The 19,969-nt window shown below is 32.9% G+C and overlaps 1 protein-coding gene across 2 annotated transcripts in view; it reads right to left on the minus strand.

Annotated features, from left to right (window-relative positions):
• Positions 1-959: 959 nt before the first annotated feature.
• Kap-alpha1 (karyopherin alpha1) overlaps positions 960-19,969 on the minus strand; it is a 73,305-nt gene continuing 54,295 nt past the window's right edge. For both annotated transcript variants that reach the window (XM_076517276.1, XM_076517278.1), the window contains exons 10-13: positions 17,628-17,832; positions 15,690-15,817; positions 13,288-13,463; positions 960-6,391 (exon numbers count right to left, since the gene is read on the minus strand). In XM_076517276.1, coding sequence (XP_076373391.1) covers positions 6,201-6,391; positions 13,288-13,463; positions 15,690-15,817; positions 17,628-17,832 — 700 coding nt within the window. In that variant the 3' untranslated portion in view covers positions 960-6,200. The remainder of the gene's footprint in view (positions 6,392-13,287; positions 13,464-15,689; positions 15,818-17,627; positions 17,833-19,969) is intronic.

The following is a 19,969-nucleotide window of genomic DNA, read 5'->3' on the forward strand; positions in this document are numbered from 1 at the left end:
AACGATACTAGTGAGAACTAATGCACATCACGCTGAAGCATTTTGACACATCTCTGTAAAAAAAACTGTACCCTTAAACTGTTGTGTAGATTTTATTGGCATATTCATTAAGCCAGGTGCAAAGAAGTTATCTTTTTTATTTCCTGTTTGCCAGGGTCACCTGAAAATTAATACTCATTTGTGGGACAATATACACTTAATGTACAAGAAGAATAAACTAAAATACATTTAGGATGGTTGTGACAGAGCTAAAAGAATTAGCTTTATTACAGAAATGCATAATTATTCTCATATATTTCATAAAAGTAATATTTGTTACCAGTCACTTCAGTGCCATGCAAGGTGGATTAATACACCTTGTTAAAACAAAGACATTGTTAAAATAAGAATCTAGCAACACAGTCAGCAAAATATTAGTCTTACAATTAAACAGCTGTTAAGATGCATGTCACAGGTGGCAGAATATTACTGTCATAATCTGAGTAATTGAGTTTTTCATAACTACTAGTCAAATGATACATAAGAATTGTTTAATGACACTAGGTGGATAAATTTATCACAGACATCAACTAAGGCATTAAGATATGTTCTGTGTATATATTAAAAAGTACTTCAATGGCTTACAATTACTCAAAAGTTTTTTCTTGCACAGATAAAACAGTCTAAGTTATTTAACTTTAAACATTTCTTTTATTCATATGAAGCTTATTCTTTGCAAGAAAGGGGCAAATAATGCAATATGTATTTACAAGTCAGGGGTTCTGTATTGTAAGAACTATGCTCAAACAAAGAAAAATGTACTTAACACTGAATAGAAATAAAGCTGAGAAAGAAATAGAAATTTAGAAAACAAATTTTTTTTTTTAAATCTACAACTTGTTACAAAACAAATTATCACAGACAAGTTGAAAAAGGTATTGATAGACAAGTTTTATAAAAACACTTCACACAGAAACACGTTTATTTTAAGATTTATGATGATAATTTAATAACATTACAAAACCTCTGATCAATACAGCTTCCTTAGTTCACAAAAATACATTCTCATATTTATAATCTAATTTGTAACACCACTCATCACAAAATTCATCATGAAACAGAACTTTCACTTCATCTCATGGCAAGAGTAAAGTAAGTAACTTATTCAAAAACCAATCTCTTTTCTATTTTTGGTGAAATACTTTCCATGTAATTTACATTAGTTTTAACATTTTTCCTTTATAGCATTAAGTCCTGTTCTACTTGGCTACTTTCTTGCTAACTAAAACTTGGCTACTTCTACCATTTTATTTACCTTCTATGTTATTTAGTTTGCTTAGAACAGAAGTTAATATTTATTTCAAGACAATCACCAGCTCAATTTTCAGTCTTAAAAGGTTGAGATATCTGAACGTAAGGTATTTTTCATCATAAAAAGCAATTTACATTACTATACAATACAGAATTAAACAAAACTGTTTAGCCACAATTTATCTTAAAAATCTATTCTTTTTAAGCTAGTTTTTCCCATAAACAATCTAGCTATTTAATAACTGGCTCCTAATTTTTTTTTGCCAGAAGTTGTAATGTTTCTGAACATTTTCTCTCACAACTAAAAATATTTTTTTCAAATATTTATATTTTATGTTTGTATATACATACAAGGTATACATTTGATATACATGATCCAATTTAAACATATCAAACTGGATATGTATAAATTGTTGTCACAGATCCACATACTTGCACTTATTTTACCCATGAAATACATTTGTTTCTTCACAGCTGTTATTCATGCCTTCTTGTGCTTGCTCATGGTAACATGCATATTGTAAAGCCATATACTATTACCATTACATTGGTCAGCTTGGTGAACCTGAGCTATCCATCTCATGAAGTCTAAACTTAATGTTCCAGCACTATTAAACATGTGTGCTTCTGTGATCATTTCAAAATCTGCATTTCCAGCAATAACTGCTGAAACACTTATATTTATTTCACCTATCTCACTGTTGCATCAAGAAAAGTAAAGAAAGAATGGTAAATTGTCACAATTCCACCAAGTTGGCTCTGTAAGTGAACCTACAGTGACCTTTAAGTTGTTCATAGTTCCAATACTCCTAACCTATAATAGAGCTCAAACTTCAGAACACCCTAAAGTTATCCAGCCAATCAAATAAAACATCCCATGAAAGTGACAGAATTAAGGGAAATCGAGAATAATGAGCTAGGAAAAGAAAATAATTAACTCCAAAAAAGTTGAAAATGTGGAGGAAATACCACAGAAAATACATAGATTAAATAGATATATGAACTTTGACTTAATCTGTACTAAAAGCAATAAACTGGGATTACAAAAACTTACATTTTGCATTGGCTAATGCATATAATGATACAGATGAACAAGTTTATTGCTCTTCTCACATAAAATAATCTACAAGTTCAATTTTTCACTTGGAGGATACAAATTTTAAACACGTCCAAGGCATTACAAAATCACCAAAATGTTCACTATGTAACAACTGTTATATCAGCTCATTTGTATAATTACTTACTTGGTTCAGTGTAACTACTGTTACACAAGACTATCTGTATAATTATTCACTTGGTTCAGTGTAACCATCATTACACAAGACTATAATTTGCTTGGTTCAGTGTAACCATCGTTACACAAGACTATAATTTGCTTGGTTCAGTGTAACCATCGTTACACAAGACTATTTGTATAATTCACTTGGTTCAGTGTAACCATCGTTACACAAGACTATTTGTATAATTCACTTGGTTCAGTGTAACTAGTGTTATACCAACCATCAGATTGTACAATTTGCTCACTAGTTGTACTGCTACTTTCATTACAACTATCTTCAAAGTTTTAAAACCAATTTGTATGAACAAATTAATTTAAGTATGTCTATCATGAGCATAACTTCATACATTTCAGAAATTATTTTATTTATATCTTATCTAGCCTTTAATGAAACAATAAAATTAGCCAATATGTGACAAAAATAAATTCAAAATTGTATTTGCCACTAATGTTATACAGATACTTTTAAGTAATCATCAGTTGAAAATTTGTTCATTAGAAACTAAACTTTTCTAGTTATCCAATCTTATCACTGGAGCTGAAGGTGACCTGACAGGCCAGGGTAGATTGGAATTTTTTCCACATCCTTAACTTTCCTTTTCACTCATGGCTAAGCATTAATAGTGAACAAAAACAAACTGAAGTCTAACAATATATAGGATTAAAAAGACATTTACAAAATATAGTAGTGGGATATCTGTTTAAAAGTGAAATAAAGTCAGACATGTTGTATGCATGGCTCTTCTGTAATCAAATACATAAATTAGGTACTTTGTTCTGAAAAGGAGTTAATAAATCATGAGTGAATCTGTCACTGTATCATTTATGATAGTTTTTTACTTGATATTTTGCAAAAAAAATAAACCATAAAACAGAACAGTTTATCATAAATTTAGAATCTTATGTCTATACAGGTATGAAAAAATTAAGTGGCAGTTTAATGAATCTTAAGAAATTACTGAAAGCCTCAAAAAGAAACATCAGTATGTTTTAGCTTTACATCTATGGAAGACAAGTATTTTACAGAAAATCATGTAATCAATTCACCTAGGTACATTTCCTTTGTATCTTTATCAGGCATCTTTGATACTAAACACATTTTTACAACTTTCTATCTAGATGATGGATCTCCACAATAACTTATATTTTTCTCCAAAAACGAAATATCCCAATTATCCATCAAGTAAGGTAATGCTAAAGACATTGGTAACATCCTTTTCATAAAGCCATGCCTTAAAGCACATCTGACTCACTAATTACAAAAATGTCAATCTTCAGTCACACTGAACACAAAATAATTATTTAAACTTGTGTATAACAGGCATTTTGAAGAGACATACATACATACATGATTACTCTAGTTCTTAGTATTACATGCACATAGATGACATTACATTTAATGCTGTTATAAAAACATATCGCTTGCAAATCCTACTTCATCTGCTTATTTCTTCAAAAAGTACTAATTTAACAACTCATTTCAGTGGTAGGTTTCTGAACAGTGCTCTTGAAATCAACTGTGGGCTGGATGTTACTGAGTGTTAGCTTTCTTTAATATACAAATGGTGGGACAAAATTAAACAGGTCCACTGCCAAATTTGGAAGTTACTGCCTTTACCAAAGAAAATAAGTGTTAATAAAATGTAAAAAACAGATAACAATAGGATTGGGGGGCAATGTTTAGGTTGTTTGTGAAACAATCCTACACTATAAATAGGTGGCAAAAAGCACTGTATAAGTTGTTTGTCAAAAATGATTCTTCAATAAACATAAGGAGGGAAAAATGGTTTTGCAAATGCCTAAAGACAACACCAATCCAGGAAAAATCTTAAACTGTACATCAATCACAGTTGGTAATACCAAGCATATAGCCAATGAATAACACACCAAATAAAGCAGATATAACCAAAATATGGTAAAATATCCAACTGCAACTGATCAGCAGTATTTTTCACACAGAGAACTAAAATAGCATTGATATCTTTCACCTAAAGTTGGCTTACTAACCAACTCTGGAATCCAGGAAAGATTGGAATTTTTTTTCTTTTATCAAGTCCCAAATACACTTCACAAGTATTCCCACAAAAAAAACCACTGCTATACATAGGGTATTGATGTTAACACACTTCTAGTTCAGTATTACATCACACTACATTAGAAGAGATGGAAAACACAAATTTCACTCTCTAGGAAACACTATTAGCAATTCCTTCTGATGAGACTAACAAATCCATCAGCTGGGAGAAAGAGAAATGGTTAACACAAAATATTTTTAAAATATCTGCATTATTGTGCTTTATTAACCATGTACAGAGGACCAGGCTGAGGGAACAAGTGGGTGACATCATGCACAATCTTGCCATATTTCAACTAATGAAGTGATATTTTGTAAAAATCTATGTAAACCAGGATTTTGCATCACTATTCATCCTAAAACAAACAATGTGTTTTAAAAGAACAACAGCACTAATAATAACCTAAATGTTTCACACCAAAGGCTGAATTATTAGGCAATTTTTAAAAACATAGAATGACAAAACCATATTTTTGCCAATTTTGTAAGGAATATCTCACTCTCTCTCTCTCTTTAGCTCTACTAGTAATAAAGTAAATATTTCAATTTAAAAATGTTGAAAGCACCTAAAGTATGGAAGTTTTAAGCATTTTCAGCCAGCCAGGAGAGGCAGTATCTACATGGTGGTAGGCTAGTGTTATTTTCTTCACTTGGCTTAATTAATAAGCAGGTGATGTGAAAAAAGAGTTAAAATTGTCTTAATGACTAGGAAGGAGGTGACAAACAAGTTAAAATCGCCTTTACATCTGTTTAACTGAATCACAGTTGTGTTTACTATATCTGGATATACTGTTATTGTTAAGACCACTAAAATGTGAATATCTATGTGATCCCAGTCCAGCTGGTACTGAAGTTTACTCACCTAGTAATAATGTCTTAAACTCTACAAGATACAAATCACGTACAGGGTAAGAAAAACATAACACTGCTAAATTTTAATGCCTTTTTTTTTCCCAGCAGTAGCTACAAGATACATAATTTGTTATAAGCAGTAGCTACTAAATATGACTTAACTCATTACAAGAATATCAGTTTGAGTGTAACTACTTTTATTCTTATTACAGAAAGAGATGTGCTGAAAGCCGACCATCCCTGCAAGAGGCAAATCATTTCTTTACCCTAAATCCCCTTGATATGGTCTTCGAAGCATCATCGTTGAGACTTCAGCACAGCTAAACATCAGAAACTTTATCTTCGACATATGGAAGCAGAAGGACCTTGTTCATAACTCTTGGTAAAATTGAACTTTAGTTTGATTGTTACATGCTTTCTATTCTCAAGGTGAATTTTGAATACACCTTTGAAAAAAAACAAGGGTAATATTGGCTTATTTGACTGTGTGTGTTGTACTTTGGTTTGTTGTGGAATTCCTGCTCTTATAAAACCTTCATAATATATGAAGCCAATCAGAAAAGGTTTTGCACTAAAGAATATATTAAGAGATTTGTTAATAAGTCACAACAACTTTGCTTCAAGTCTAGACTGATGCTTGATAAACAATGGCAAAGAAGTTTTTTCGAATCTACAAATAATAGAACATATACAGACTACACAACATTAGAACTTATAGCCTCCCATGGGAATACTGGCATCTGGGTTAAACTGGAATTGCTGATTGCCCTCATCAACACTAGGGGCCACACGAGAATCTTCCTCCTCTGTTCCAAAGTAGTGCTCAATAATATCAAAGGCTTTTTGATAAATCTCCATGTTTTCATGAGACTGAAGAAATTCAATTTTATCCAGACCTGCAAATGTTACAAAAGAAAACTGTTACATTAACCCTATGCTCAAAATTTCAGAGTATTTGTACATTCTTCTCATGCTTTAAAAACACTCACAAAATTAATCTAAGCTATTATGAAACAAGAAATTAAAATATTGTGAAACTCTATGTTAGAAGTAATATTAATCTTTTCAAATCCAGAGATTAAGATTTTTAAAACAAAGTGCATTACAACTGTAATCTACAAATAAATGTAAAAGCTAAGGACATCAATAGAATGTATTGATTTCAATTTTCAAATTAATAAAATTCAATTATATCCAATGTTTTCTGATAAATCTCCATGAAATTAAAAATACTCAATTTTATTCAAACCTGTAAGCAGTCATCTTTAACTTTGAATTTATAGGATAGAGGGAAGCCAAAAACATCTGCCACCAGCCCTTCAGCTATCCTAATTGCTCAGTAGGAAGTGACTATCACTTTTATAATGCACCAAAGTGTGGAAGGTTTTGTGGCAACAGGTTGCAAACCAACACTTCACAGTATCATTGATCCATAATAACCTCACTAAGTTTACTGAAGCTTTAATGCATCATGGGGCCAATCACAACCCCAATGAGTTTAATGAAGCCTTAAACCACCATAGAATCAATCATAACCTCAGCAAGCTTACTGAAGCTTTAAAGCATCATGGAACCAGTCATAACCTCAAGCTTAATGAAGCTTTAAAGCATTATAAGGTTGATGCTATTTATTTCTATCCCCAACATATTTTAAGTTCTTTGCCATGAGCCCTGGTAATGGATACAAGATCTCATTGGCACTAGATACAGTAAATACAGTGTAGTTGACATTAAAATACTATAGTCTTTTCTGTTGCACTCTAGGATTCTCAGAATTGAAGTTTTCTCTCACTGATGCTGTAGCTATACAACCACCTCCATCTCAACAGATCTTGTGAATTAGAGCAAAGTTAGTTCAAATAATAAAATAATAATTAAAACAATAAAAAATAAAACAGTTCTGACATGAAGTAATGCTGTGTTATTAAATCTTACTTATAAATCTAACTAGTAAATAAATTAAATAAAATGATTACAGTTCACTTGCTTAATACGATTCCATCTTACACTTTATTCACAAAACGTGGAAAAACAATGCCTAGACCTCGTGCATGCATGCGCATGTGTGATGTTCTAAAAACAAGTGCATCCAAGAAATCTTGATAAAAATGAAACAAACCCCATAACCCAAGTGCTTTTGAAAGATAGACCTTTCAAAAGTGCTCAGGTTATAGGATTTCTATTTCATTAATATATACGTGTCATATCCTAGCCAGACTGATGAGCCCTGATTTTCTGAGAGAAGTGTCACTGGAACTGGATATAATAAATTTAGCAGGTGTGATATACTATAACAGGTAACTCCTTATATATATGCAAAAACGGCTCGATTGGGTTGAGAAAATATTTTACATAAAAGAGCAAACAACGTTTCGACCTTCTATGTAAAATATTTTCTCAACCCAAACGAGCCGTTTTTGCATATATATTTCTCTACAAGTGGGTTTTCTCGACATCACTGAGGTAACTCCTTGACTTCTACTAATGACTTTTTACAATCCTCATTACTGCTACTGAAACACCAGCAAATTGACTTGGTAATACAGTTTTACTGTTACTGAAACTCAAGCAATCTGTCCCAGTAATCTGGTTTTACTGCTATTGAAATAGCATCAACCCATCTCTGTAGCCTGATGTTACTTCTACTGAAACACCAGCAACCTGTCTGGGTAATCTGCTTTTAGTATTACTGAAACACCACCAACTACTATGTGTAGTCTGGATTTACTGCTGCTGAAACACAAGCAAATTGATAGTGTAATGTGGTTACACTGATACTGAAACACAAACTTGTGTGTAACCTCATTTTACTGCTACAAAAACACAAATTTGTGTGTGTAATATGGTTTTACTGCTCTTGAAACTCACCCAACTTCTCTGTGTAATCCAGTTCTACTGCTATGGAAACACCAGCAATTTGTTTAGTATGGTTTTATTACTACAGAAACACCAGCAACCTGTCTGTGTAATCCAGTTCTACTGCTATAGAAACACCAGCAATTTGTTTAGTATGGTTTTATTACTACAGAAACACCAGCAACCTGTCTGTGTAATCTGATTTCACTGCTTCAAAAACACCAGCAACCAGTCTGTTTAATCTAGCTTTACTGCTACTGAAACAACAGTAACTTGTCAGTGTAATCTGGTTTTACTACAACTAAAATACCTGCAACCTGTCTGGGTAATCTGGTTTTACTGCTCTTCAAACACCAGTAACTTGTCTACATAACCTATTTACAGAGCTACTAAAACACCATCAATTGTACATGTATTTGTTTTACTGCTCTTGAAACACCAGCAACTTGACTGTTTAATCTGTTTTTACTGCTACTCCAACATCAGCACCTTGTCAGTGCAGTCTGGTTTTACAGATCTGCAAACACCAGTAACTTGTCTGTATAATCCTGTTTACATAGCAACTGAAACACCAGCAACAGTGATGTATTTGGTTTTACTGCTCTTCAAACACCAGAAACTGTTTCAGTAATCTGGATTTACTACTATCAAAACATCAACTTCTCTGTGTAATATGGTTTTGTTGGTTTTGAAACACCAGGAATTTGTCTGTGCAACCTGAGTTTATTATTATTATTGAAACACCAGCAACCTGTGTGTATTTGGGTTTTCTGCTCTTGAAATATCAGCAACTTCACTGTTTAATCTGAATCTACTGCTCCTGAAACACCAGTAACTTCTTTGTGTAATCTGGATTTACTGCTTCTGAAACACCAGCAAATGGTTTGTGTTATACAATTTTATTGCTACTGAAACACCAACTTCTCTGTGTAATCTGGTTTTTCTGCAACTGACACATCGGGAACATGTCTCCATAATCTTGTTTCACTGCTCCTAAAAGAACAGCAACTTGTCTGTGTAATCTGGCTTTACTGCTTCTGAAACACCAACAACCTGTCTGTGTAATAAGGTTTTACAGCTGATGAAACACCACCAATTTGACTTTGTAATCTGTTTTTACTACAACAGAAACACAACCAACTTCACTGTGTAACCTGCTTTTTCTGCTACTGAAACATCAGCAACCAGTCTGTATAGGCTGGATTTACTGCTTTTGAAACACCAGCAACTTGAATGTTTAATCTTGTTTTAATGCTCCTCAAACACCTAGAACTGTGTATTAGGTTTAACTGATCCAGAAACAGCAGCAACTAGACAGATTAATTTCATTTTACTGTTCCTGAAATGCCACCAAGCTGTGCGTTTAATACGGCTTTACTGATCCTGAAACGCCACCAAGCTGTGCGTTTAATACGGCTTTACTGATCCTGAAACACCACCAACCTGTGCGTTTAATCCGGTTTTACTGATCCTGAAACACCACCAACCTGTGCGTTTAATCCGTTTTACTGATCCTGAAACACCACCAACCTGTGCGTTTAATCCGGCTTTACTGATCCTGAAACACCACCAACCCAAGTATTTAATCTGGCTTTACTGATCCTGAAACACCACCAACTTGCCTGTGTAGTCTGGTTTCACTGCTACTGAAACACCACCAACTTGCCTGTGTAGTCTGGTTTCACTGCTACTGAAACACCACCAACTTGCCTGTGTAGTCTGGTTTCACTGCTACTGAAACACCACCAACTTGCCTGTGTAGTCTGGTTTCACTGCTACTGAAACATCAACAACTTGCCTGTGTAGTCTGGTTTCACTGCTACTGAAACATCAACAACTTGCCTGTGTAGTCTGGTTTCACTGCTACTGAAACATCAACAACTTGCCTGTGTAGTCTGGTTTCACTGCTACTGAAACATCAACAACTTGCCTGTGTAGTCTGGTTTCACTGCTACTGAAACATCAACAACTTGCCTGTGTAGTCTGGTTTCACTGCTACTGAAACATCAACAACTTGCCTGTGTAGTCTGGTTTCACTGCTACTGAAACATCAACAACTTGCCCGGGTAGTCTGGTTTCACTGCTACTGAAACATCAACAACTTGCCCGGGTAGTCTGGTTTCACTGCTACTGAAACATCAACAACTTGCCCGGGTAGTCTGGTTTCACTGCTACTGAAACATCAACAACTTGCCCGGGTAGTCTGGTTTCACTGCTACTAAAACATCAACAACTTGCCCGGGTAGTCTGGTTTCACTGCTACTGAAACATCAACAACTTGCCCGGGTAGTCTGGTTTCACTGCTACTGAAACATCAACAACTTGCCCGGGTAGTCTGGTTTCACTGCTACTGAAACACCAACAACTTGGCCGCGTAATCTGGTTTCACTGCTACTGAAACACCAACAACTTACCCACGTAATCATGTTTCACTGCTACTGAAACACCAACTTGTCCTCGTAATCATGTTTCACTGCTACTGAAACACCAACTTGTCCGCGTAATCATGTTTCACTGCTACTGAAACACCAACAACCTGTCTGTGTAATGTGGTTTCACTGCTACTGAAACACCAACAACCTGTCTGTGTAATGTGGTTTCACTGCTACTGAAACACCAACAACCTGTCTGTGTAATCTGGTGTCACTGATATTGAAACACCAACAACCTGTCTGTGTAATCTGGTTTCACTGATATTGAAACACCAACACCTTGTCCATTTAATCTGGTTTCACTACTCCTGAAACACTGGTAACTTGTTAGTGTAAACTGGATTTACTACTTATAAAACACCACCAACTGGTCTGTGTTATACGATTTTAATGCTACTGAAACACCAACAACTTCTCTGTGTAATCTGTTTTTCTGCCACCAAAACATCAGCAAACTGTCTGCATAATCTGGTTTCACTACTCCTGAAAGAACAGCAACTTTTATGTAATCGGGCTTTACTGCCCCTGAAAAACACTAGCAATATGTATGTGTAATCTGGATTTAGTGCTACTGAAACACCAACAACCTGTCTGCATAATCTGGTTTCACTGCTCCTGAAATACCAGCAACTTGTCTGTGTTATCTGGTTTTCCTGCTAGTAAAAATCCAGCAACTTGTCTGCATGATCTGGTTTTCTTGCTATTGAAACTCCAGCAACTTGTCTGTGTTATCTTGTTTTAATGCTATTGAAACACCATCAACTTCTCTGTGTAATCTGGTTTAACTGCTGTTGAAACATCAGTAACTTGTCTATGTCATCTTGTCCTACTGCTCCTTAAACACCAGGAACATGACTGTTTAATGTGGTTTTACTGCTCCTTAAACACAAGCAACCTGTTTATGTGATCTGGTTTTATTGCTACTGAAACACCACCAACCTGTTTGTGTAATCTGGTTTTACTGCTACAAAAACACCACCAACCTGTTTGTGTAATCTGGTTTTACTGTTACAGAAACGCGAGCAACTTGTCTGTGTAACCTGGTTTTACTGCTACAGAAATGCGAGCAACTTGTCTCTGTAACCTGGTGTTACTACTACAGAAACACCACCAACCTCTCTCTGCAATCCTGATCCTGAAATACCAGCAACTTGACAGTATAATCTAGTTTCACTGCTACTGAAAGACAAACAACCTGTCTATATAATCTGGTTTTACAACTACTGAAACAACCTGTCTGTGTAACCTGGTTTTACTGCTCTTAAAACATCATTGACTTGACTGTTTAATCTGGCTTTACAATTTCTGAAACACCACCAACCTATCTGTTTAATAGGGTTTTACCGCTCTTGAAACAAGAGCCCCATGTCTGTGTTTAGTTTTACTGCTACTGAAACATCAGCAATCTGACTGTGTAATCTTAACTGTTCAGTATGAACTGTTGGCCAGATTGTTTATTTTCACAGAAAAGTAAAAAGAAAATATGGTTCTTTAATTATTTTTCCTCCTGCTTCCAACAAAATTACTAGAAGAGATGGTTAGTTAAATAAAAACTGACAATTGGTACATGATATTTTGAAATATTTAGTTTTACTTTAGCATTAATAATTAAAAGTCACCACAAAAACTGACAACACCTGTACTTGTAATTATATGAAAAATTTTCTGTACAAGCCTTATTGTGGGACCTGTTTTAATACTGTTAATGTAAGGTGTTTATTGATGTGTTTAGTTAATTTGGTTTGCTTATGTCACTGTTCTTAGGCAGAGGTGTAATTCTGTTTGAACTAAATAAAAATTGGGTCATATCTTTAGCTACTTACATTTATTTTTCTTTTACTGAAACTAATTCTTCTAAACTTCTGGGCCCCACTACAACAAATATACTCCTAGCCTTTTTTAATGCTGTAAAATATTTTAAATATGAGAAAACATTGTCAGCTTATATCAGATTATATTTCTGAATACTACCTGACTGATGATAGAATGAGCATCAATACAGTAAATATCCAGGTTGAATGATTCTTTATTTGTACTTAAGCCTTTTTTTCTAAATCTATTAGCTTTAGAGATGAAAGAAATATTCCTTAAGTCATATAAAAGAAAACTCAGAAAGCAAATTACTAAGAAAAATTAACAATTAATACACTACACATTAATTCAGTGTCCATGATGACAAAAACAGTTTGTTTGCCCAAGTTTGTTTTTTGTGTGTATGGAGGGGGCTCTTATTTGTGAAAGTTAGTATATGACCAAAAATCATAAAAAACATTAAGTGACCAAGAAGATGGTTAGCTAAATATACTTAAATATATGTAAAAGAACTTATACAATTAATTTTGTTTGAATGCACTGATTATTAAGGGTACTTAAACAGTGTTCTTCCATTGGTAACTTGTATTAATATATTTAAAATGATAAATGAATTATACATTTTGCACTTCATGCTTCTTCTAATGTTTATTTTTTTGAATGCCCACTTATAGGATAGTTTATCAACATACCATAACACTCTTCAATCATGACAGCATAAGGGTTAACTCCACTGTGATTCTTAGCATCTTGCTCTCCAAGTCTGAGAATATTTTCCAATCCATTTAGAGCCACTTGAACAATTTTTGCATCCATCACAGTCAACAGCTCACAAAGTGGAGGAATACATCCTTGCTCCACCAGAAACCTTCAGACATTGGAAATAATTAGTGGGAATTCCATGATCTCCTGGACTCAAATTAAATTTCAAGCTGTCAAACTTCTATCTTACTGAATTATTGCAATTCAGTTTTCCTCAACCTTAATGAAATACTTAACCTTATAAGTTGCTCTGAACAAGAATAATTGTCTTAAAAAATTGACCAATCTCAATAATAACATATTACCTTTAGAAATTTATTCATTTAATGTCTGACTTTAACGGAAACCAACTTGCAACTTCTGCTACAAAATAGGTGGGATATATTCCGTGTTCTCAGCCAATGCATCTTTACAGTAAAAACAGTCCCAAAGATCTTACAAGATAGTTCTCAAATTTACATAATTAATGCATGAAATAATTCTTACGTTTATTCAATGGGATCACATTCATTTCGTACATTTAGCACATTTGACAAAATATCATGGAAAAGAATTTAAGTGAAAAATCAAGAAAGAAATACAAAAACTATCAAATAATCTTTAATATTTTCTTAAATTTCAAAATATACAGTTATGTAGCTTGTGAAATGTAACAATATGGTCATTAGGCCTAAACATATAGTTATAACCTGTTGAATGAAGAGCTGCTATTGAATGTTTATTAAATGTTCTTTGATATGCAATTGACTCTGTACCAATTTTTTTTTCTAACTTGGGATAACTAGAAGAATGCATTTTTTTAACCATAATTAATTTCAAACAAAACCCTTAATAAAGTAAATTTACAATCTTAACTTTGACATTATTGATGGTTAGCCTGTTGATGGTTAGTCAAGTCCAAAATATTGAAATAAATAATCAACATCTGCCATTTTGTTGTTTATTTTAATGAGTTTCTTCTACCACTGACTTTTTTGTTCTATGATTTTATTACAACCACACTTACAAATTTCTAAATGTATTAGCCTACTCCTACCAATAAAAAAAAGGATTGACCATCATATTATAACACTCCCACAGCTGAAATGACAAACATGTTTCGTATGACTGGGATTCAAATCTGCAAACCTCATATTGTGAGTCAAGCTCCCTAACCACCAGGCCATTTTTTTTTCTAAACAAATAAAAATTCAGTACAGTACTAACAATATATGTACCAATAAATTAGGGTTAACTTATCAACATTTCAAGACCTCAACTGCAGAAAAAAAAGAAGAATAACCAACAGTAAGTACAAATTTTCTTGTGTTTTATGCATATTTTTTATTTATTATAATAAAAGTAACTAAAATGGCAAATTAAACACAACATGTTAAAGAAATAAATAATTAACATCATGAGGTATGCATGTGAGAACTTGTATAGATAAGGCAATATATGTAAGCATAATGAAATATTTTAATACATACTACACATTTTGACAGAGCATTAGTGTGTCTGTTTTGCCAATGCTCCATTGAAACACGTAGTCTGACAAAAAAAAAGTAAAATATTTCATTATGCTTACAAATCCTTGTGTATTTTATTTATACAAGTGTCCTATTGTAATGTGCTTCTTTACACAATTTTTTGTATGTAAGATCATGTGTCTCATAATAAATAATGTAAATAACATGCCTTATTCAGGGGCTCCTAGCTTGTTACACAGACGTAATAGTTAGGCACGATTCAAAGAGTAACAAAACAATGAAATTAAATAAAAAAATAGATGTAAACGGTTACAAATCTGAAGATATTTGTAATAAATTATTGTAATTGTTTTGCTACAGTCTGCACTTCATCTTGAGAGAAAAAAAAGTAACTTCCTTTTATTACATATTATTTATGGTGGTTACAAAGCCAATAATGTGGAATAAGTTTTCATAGACTTATGTTAGAAGATATGACCACAAATTATAAATTTACTGAAAAGGAACTTGATGTTAATTTAGGAGGTTTTAGATGTTATGAAAATGAAAAGTGTTAACCATAATATGAAATACATGTCTAATCAAAACAAAAACTCTTTGCACTCAAACTCTACTCCATAAATTCAGAGATATCTTTAGTAAAAGTATTAATTAAAAAAAAACTCGCATTTTGTGTTCAAAAAGCGTCCACTAAAAGCTTGCCATATTTTGTGAAGATACATTAATTACATTAGAAGTTATATAATGTACAGTTTTACAGTAAATTGGTAATTACAGCAGTTACAAGGTAGGTCAAAATGGTAAAACCTGTATGGAAAGGGTAAAATATTTATTATTTAAAGATTATTAAATATTCATTTTACCTTATTTGTTCAGGAGACCCTCCTGATGTTGCATTTGTTATAGCCCATGCTGCCTCTTTTCTGGTTTTAAACTCAGCTTTTCCCAGTATTTCAATAAGAACAGGAAATATGTTGGTATCTATAACTGCCTACAAAAATTAACTAGGTATCATATAAACTTGAAATTTCATTCAATAAATCATTACAATGCATCTTGCAAAGTAAAGAAAATAAACTAAGAATATCCAAAGAGAATAAACACACTGGAATTCTGATGGTTCTGAAAGCCTAGTTTACAAAAAAAAACATTCCAAGTGCAACAGTCATATACTGTAGGACTAACTAATAGCTCATTAGTTACTGATATTAGTTACAATAGTTATTTGTAACAAAGCTGTTATTAAATACAAAAAATTCTATGGTTTTCCAAATCCACTAGGGTAGTATTTAAAAATCAGTGACTACTATAATAGTCAAATAGTAAAACAGGTTGTCTCAAAAATACAAGCTCACACTGATGCAAAATATGTTGTTTTTAAATGTAGGATTAGAACTACTACACTACCTACCTTATAAATCTTATATTTTCTTGTTAGTCATTGTTATTGTTTTTTCACTTTTTAAAAAAGTTTAGATAACCATAGCATTTAAAAAGTGAATAAAAGTCATGAATCTCAGCTTTCTTCCTAGATATTGTACAAAAATATTCCACAGTTTTTGTGTGATTCAACACGTGTTTCAAGACAACTTCAGCTTAATAACTTCAAGAATGAATTTCATTTTGATTATCCTAAAAACGTCTAGTTTAACTAACTGAAGAATGAACCTTATTCTGAATACCCACATGAAAGTTTAGTTCAACTACAGTGCCTTGTAAAAGGATTCACACACAACCTCTGTAAAGTTTCCACATTTTGTTGCTATCCGAGTTTGTAATTGGAAAACTTTCAAATGGGACTTTATATTTAGAATCTACATAATCTACTCCAAGCTGAGGAAGCTGAAAAAACACTGATATTACACAAGTTACATTTTTAAAAAATTAGAACATTTTCCACTGCACAAGTATTCAATCATTCTGCTATGGCAACTCTAAATCAATTCAAGTGCAAAGATTAGTTTGAAAGTTCACAAAATTAATGTAATGGACTTAGTCTATGTTTAATCAAAGTAGTTTAACTTACTTCACAATAAACACATCTGTTCAAGCCAAAAGTCACAAAAAACCAACAAATCAGGAGAAAGTTACAAGAAAAGTTCAAAGTCACTAATTATCTCTTTCAATACAGTGAATTCCATCATCAAGATGTGAAATTTGCTTCATACAAACCAGTCATTGCCCATATCAAGTTGCCCTTCCAAACTAAGCAGCCAAGCAAGCAGAAAGATGATTAAGGATTCACTATAAAGCCAGCAGTGACTTTGAAAGATTGACAAAGTTCTATGTCTAAGGTGGGAGTTAGCTTTCATACATCAACAATATTTCAGTCCCTACACAGAGCTGGCCTGTATGGACAAGTGGCAAGAAAGAAGCAATTATTGAAAAAGAATAATCTTAAACCTCACACAAAGTATATAACAAAGAATGTAAATTATACTGCAAACACACGGCAAAAGGCTGTGGTCAGCTTAGACAAAACCGAATTTTTTGGTCTGAATTCAAAGCATTACAGTTGGTGCAAGCTCAATATAGCACACCACCCAGTCAACACTAACCCAACTGTCAAGCATCATGTTATGTGGATGCTTCTCATCAGCAGGAACTGGGAAACTTATATGGATTAAGGGGAGGATGGATGGTGTAAAATAGAGCTAAATACTAGAAGAAAATCTGCTCGAGTCAGCCAAGAATCTAAAACTGGGTCAAAGATTCACATTTCAGCAGGACAATAACCTACTCACTTTTATTATTCTAACAGCATTACAGTTAATTATTTGACAAACACAAATAAGCCTGACCTGTATTTGCTGTCTATTTCCCGCTGTTATGTTGGATATCGTCCAGCAAGCTTCTTTTCGGATCGACTCTTTAGATGAAGAAAGTAGGTGAAGTAGACAAGGAAGAGCATTGCAGTTCAGCATTACTTGCGTTTGAATATCATCACCTGTTACTATGTTTCCTACTGCTCTCAGAGCTGCTGATACCACATTCTGGTTACTGTGCCTGAAAGAAAATTAGTCACAATAGAAACTTCATCAAAAATACTTTTTCTGAGCTAGCAAAGCAGCTGAGACTGCTAAGAATTTTGAAATATTTTAGATCAATTAATACCTCAGTTCTGAGTTTACTTAGTGATTAGTTAGATTACAAGTTACAGCTTTTATAGTATCATATTTCAATCACTGGTGTGATCATTATAAAAAGCTTATGTACTTGAGAATGATTGCACAAGTGATTGAAACATCATATCTGTTTGAAACCAATCTTACTTATTGTAAAAGTTACAACCTGTAATGTAATAAAGACTGACAAAAGACTGAAAATTATTTGACACTAATATATAGCCTATCAAAAATGACAGGGTAAGCATTATCACTCCCACCTTACAGAATACCCTAACCTCACATTTCATAGTCAACTGAAATAAATTCTGAAACAAAGCTTTACTAATAAAGATAGAAAAATGCAGTTAAGGTAGTCAAACATCAGTAAATTCCTTTTGAGCCAACCAAAATCAAGAATGTTCATGAAATAAATTTGTGGCATCTTCACAGAACAATTAATGGTGAAAAACAGTTAGATTAAGAACTTCTAACTGATGGAAAAACCAGTGCATATTTGTAACACTACATTTCAACAATAGCTTTATGTCATGTTGCTTAACAATAAATGAATAACCAAATACTGTTGTTAATCTATGAATCAAAAGTATAAAATAAAATACATGCACAACTAAACTGTACAAAATATTTCTTGATCTCTAAACTTGGAGTCTCCATTGATAAAAGAGGATTGTTTATTATTAAAATGTTGGCAATATAACAAAATAGATTAGCAAAGAAATTATTTAATTTAATATTGAATTGATATTTTCACCTTCATGATAAATTTTATATATTTGGCTCTAGGCTAGCTGATCCCACATTGTCCTTACTTTAGGCTTATTATGCCAACACATTATACTTTATAAGGTTTCATCACACACAAAACCCCAAGTCCCCCTTACATCTAGGTCACTAAAATCATAACAGGCAGATTGTAATTAAACTATTCTAGCTGGATAAATGCATTTTGGCTTTTATGGCTTCTATTTTGAGAAAATGTGTGTGACATGACATGTGTTGGCTTTTATATAGGTTAAAATTTAATATCAAATATTAAGCAGTAAATATGGAGAAAGTTCCTCTAAATTCTGTAGTTATGAAATGTTTTCTTGCATTTGTCAGCTAAAACATTTGTATAGTTAACCATTCAAAGAACGAAATTTTTCTTCCATAAAGACAAATTAAACTTAACTTAAAATCATTAGTTTTTATCAATTATATTTAAAATGTTTGAGGACATGTACCCCTGGGCTAACATGAAAGTGACCACACTAAAAAAAACATGTAACCCTGACTAACATGAATGTATATATATGAAATTGACCAAATTAAAATTTTCTCTTCCACTTGTCAGTAACTATTTCTTGGGAGTTCATGCATGTTGTACTAAAATAGACTGACATCAATTAAAATAAAGTTTTCACATTTACTGGAGTAGGCTTACTTATTAATGTAAGACTAGTCTTAGTCGATGACGTATGCATAGATCTGAATAAACATATATGATGAAAAAGCTTCTCTAACATTCTACTTGCATTATAGGATAGTAGAGGGACACTTTCAAAATACTCCACAGCCTTGTGTATCATTACTCACTCTCAACAGTTTAATGTGCATTTCCAAACAAATACAAACAAGTACAACATTGCTCTTACACATAATGACAAGATCCACAGAACAACTAACACTCTACACTTTCCTGCCTCTCTGTCAGTCAAGCTTGATTTTGCAAAATTTATTTATTTCAGTTAGCTATGAAATGTGAGGCTAAAATATATTATTGGGTGGGAGTGGTAGTACTCTATCACTCATTTAAAACAAAAGAAAAAAATTACATTGTATTTTAGCCTAAATTATGTGTTTCTGACAATAATTATACCACTATCAAACCACCATAAAGATTTTGTAAAATCCCACAACAAAGCTGTTATTTGTTCAAATATACTTAGATAATATTCAGATAATTTGATAATATGAATAGCATCTTGACCACTACTGTGTCTTGTACCCCTGTAAATAATATGAGCTCTGTGGTA

The sequence above is a fragment of the Tachypleus tridentatus genome, chromosome 8 (assembly GCF_004210375.1).
Source record: "Tachypleus tridentatus isolate NWPU-2018 chromosome 8, ASM421037v1, whole genome shotgun sequence".
Classification (NCBI taxonomy): Eukaryota; Metazoa; Arthropoda; class Merostomata; order Xiphosura; family Limulidae; genus Tachypleus; species Tachypleus tridentatus.